This window comes from Pundamilia nyererei, unplaced genomic scaffold (genome assembly GCF_000239375.1).
Source record: "Pundamilia nyererei isolate P.nyererei 1_Seehausen unplaced genomic scaffold, PunNye1.0 scaffold00202, whole genome shotgun sequence".
NCBI lineage: Eukaryota > Metazoa > Chordata > Actinopteri > Cichliformes > Cichlidae > Pundamilia > Pundamilia nyererei.
The window spans coordinates 1,023,495-1,026,273 of record NW_005187603.1 but is presented as its reverse complement, the minus strand read 5'-3'; the positions used below and the strand labels follow the sequence as shown (position 1 = coordinate 1,026,273).

The 2,779-nt window shown below is 48.3% G+C and overlaps 1 protein-coding gene across 2 annotated transcripts in view; it reads left to right on the top strand.

The window, feature by feature from the left end:
- LOC102198578 (uncharacterized protein C16orf96) overlaps positions 1-2,779 on the top strand; it is a 17,434-nt gene that overhangs the window by 7,552 nt on the left and 7,103 nt on the right. For both annotated transcript variants that reach the window (XM_005747726.2, XM_005747725.2), the window contains exon 7: positions 2,384-2,506. In XM_005747726.2, coding sequence (XP_005747783.1) covers positions 2,384-2,506 — 123 coding nt within the window. The remainder of the gene's footprint in view (positions 1-2,383; positions 2,507-2,779) is intronic.

Sequence of the window (2,779 nt, the reverse complement as noted above, 5' to 3'; positions counted from 1 at the left end):
GCAGATTCAGAGAGGCTGGAGCAAAAGGAAGCTTCGGAGAGGGCGGAGTCAGAGGTTTGCAGAAGAGTGGGTTCAGACAGCGAAGGTTACCGAGAGCTCAGAGAGCAAATATCCCACCTCAGGTAAAGACACACAGGAGGGAGAGCCAGTTTTACATCACCCGACAGAAGTTTTAAAAGGAGCCCTGACCATGAATATACATATGCAGCTTCCTGTAGTAACACCAGCTCAGCTATTTTAAGCTCGCTTTAACTGTTTAGAGAAAAAATGGCAAATTTAGGAGAAAAAAGTTTGAAAAATTTTGAAGTCTTGGCTTGAAGCTGAGGGCAGTGAGAGAAGCGTGAACGTGATGTAACTGAGGATGTTACTCAAACTGCCCCTGCAACACGAAGGCAGCGCAGCTACGGAGGCGACAGGATCTGTGTATGCGTTTAACTCTGGCCCCGCCCACTTCGCATCACCAGCAGTTATTTCGTCCTTTACAGCCGGAGTTGTTAAATGTCAGTGTCCTTTAAGACCGAGTTCATCACCCAAGAGCTCCTGAACCAGCACTCCTGCAGCGCCTCGAGGCGACTGTTGTTGGGATTTGGAGCTTTATAAATAAAACAGATTTTTTTACAGCAAGTGTGGCACGCCTAAACGAGGGCGGTGTTGTGGTGACAACGATGATGGCGCCTGACAGAAACTAGACCTAAAACTGTTATTTTATAATGAATTCACAAGAATTCACCGACTTTGTTATCAGGTCGGTTTCATGTTCACGTGTAAACACGATCAGTCTTTCCTGTCACAGAGGAAACACTAGTGGGTTTGTAGCATCATTGCGTGCATTTCTGGCCACTTCTTCTTCTGACATCATTTTTTGAGCTGCCTGGAAGAGAATGATCCAACTTGCAGAGAGAAACTCGTTAAACGCGCTGAATCAGGGCTCCTTTTAGTCTTTCGAAACTTGTCAGGAGTTTTATTCACCCGGGTCACTTTAGTCGTTGTGCTTTCATGATGGCGCCCTCGTGTCCAGGAAGCGTGTGCAGTGGCTGGAGGAGGACGTGAAGCAGACTCAGTGTGAGGAGAAAGCGGCAGACCAACAGCTACAACGTCAGGTCAGGCAGGAAGTGCTGAAGCTCAGGAGGCAAACTGGCGCCACCTACAGGGAGGGAACGGAACAGCAGCACACGTGTAAATGGCGAAGTCATAATTTAGGAGTTTTGTTATGCTTGGCACATTTGGAAAAAACAATCAGAAAAAATATCAGAAAAGTTGTTTGTTTTGGTCAAGGAGCCGCGTCTTTAGTTTTCGGTGTCAGGTGTTTACCTGTAGGTGGTGTCTGTTTCCTGAATGTCATGCAGGAGACATCATGTAGATTTCCACACTGTAAAAAAAAGTCAAATGACATTGTGAGTCTGAAAACATTCCAGACAAAGCACGAGCAGAGGAAACAGAGAAACAGTCAAAGATGCCCTGGTGTTTCAGGCGACATGCATCAGCCTAATCTCAGTTCTTTGCCCTCCGACCTCAGCTGGACGACCTGCGGGGAACGCTGGAGGACACAATCTTGTCCTTCACATCTCAGCTGTCCACGAGTCTATGCGATGAGGCCGTGCAGGCGGAGAGTGGTGGTCCGAGCGTCCGTCAGAGCGAAGAGTGGTCAGCTCTGAATGCCAGAACAACAAACATTGGAGAGAAGCTCAGCTTTCTGTTCGAGCACTACCAGCAGCTGCAGGACGCGGTGAACAGACTGATCCAGCAGCAGGGCGGAGCCAGAGAAGGGCCGCCGCAGGACCGAGAGGCAAGCCAGAGCAGGGTGAAGCTAGGGAACATTTCAGATCTGCACGCTGGGTTTAAGAGAGTGCTGAAAACACCTGACTTTGATTTTTACCTTTTAAGGTCACGTCCAAGCTGCTCCTACCTTGGCTGCTGTTTTTAGATCTCTCCATAACTCACAGTCTAAGTACTGTAGGTGGCTAAAAATCTCACAACTTTCCTCATGATGTTCTTCCTCAGACACCACAGGAAGTTCTAGCTGCCTCTTCCTGGTGGACAGATTCGTGACGCTCAACACTGTGAGCGATGCGGTCCTCACCTGAGATGCCGTAAACTGCAGATTGTTGCAGACGCAGCAAAAGTCTGCAGGGTGAGTGGCAGGAAGTGATCTAAAAATAGCAGCAGTGGTGGAAGGGGCCAGAGGTGCTCCAGGAGATGATGTTAAAGGGGAGGTCAAAGTCCTGGAACCTCGTCTGGAAACTAAGCGTCACTGCTCCGATATACACAGAATACACCGGGGTTAAGCTGTCTGCAGGAAGATCTCTGATTCCTTCTGTGTGTGTGTGTGTGTGTGTGTGTGTGTGTGTGTGTGTGTGTGTGTGTGTGTGTGTGTGTGTGTCAGAACGTGGAGCTGGTGAACGGCGTGCAGCAGGCGATGCTGCAGCTTCAGGCCGACTGTAAGAAGCTAAACGAGACGATGAGATCGATGCACGAAGACAGCAAACGCAAGCAGAGACACATCGAGGTAAAACATGCAGCGCGTTCCTCGTCACACGTCATTCAGTCTCAGCTACCACAGCATCACACAACAGGACGAAAACGATGGTGTTATTTTTGTGCCACTATTATGAGCGCACTTAAAAAACATTTGCAGGTGCAAGTGTTGCATTTTGAGGAGAAATTTTGAGCAAAGAAAAGCTAAATTTGAGTGAACAAAGTTCATTCCTGCGTGCAAAAGATGTATTTCAGTGTTTGCTATTATCCACACACACACACACACACACACACACACACAGCC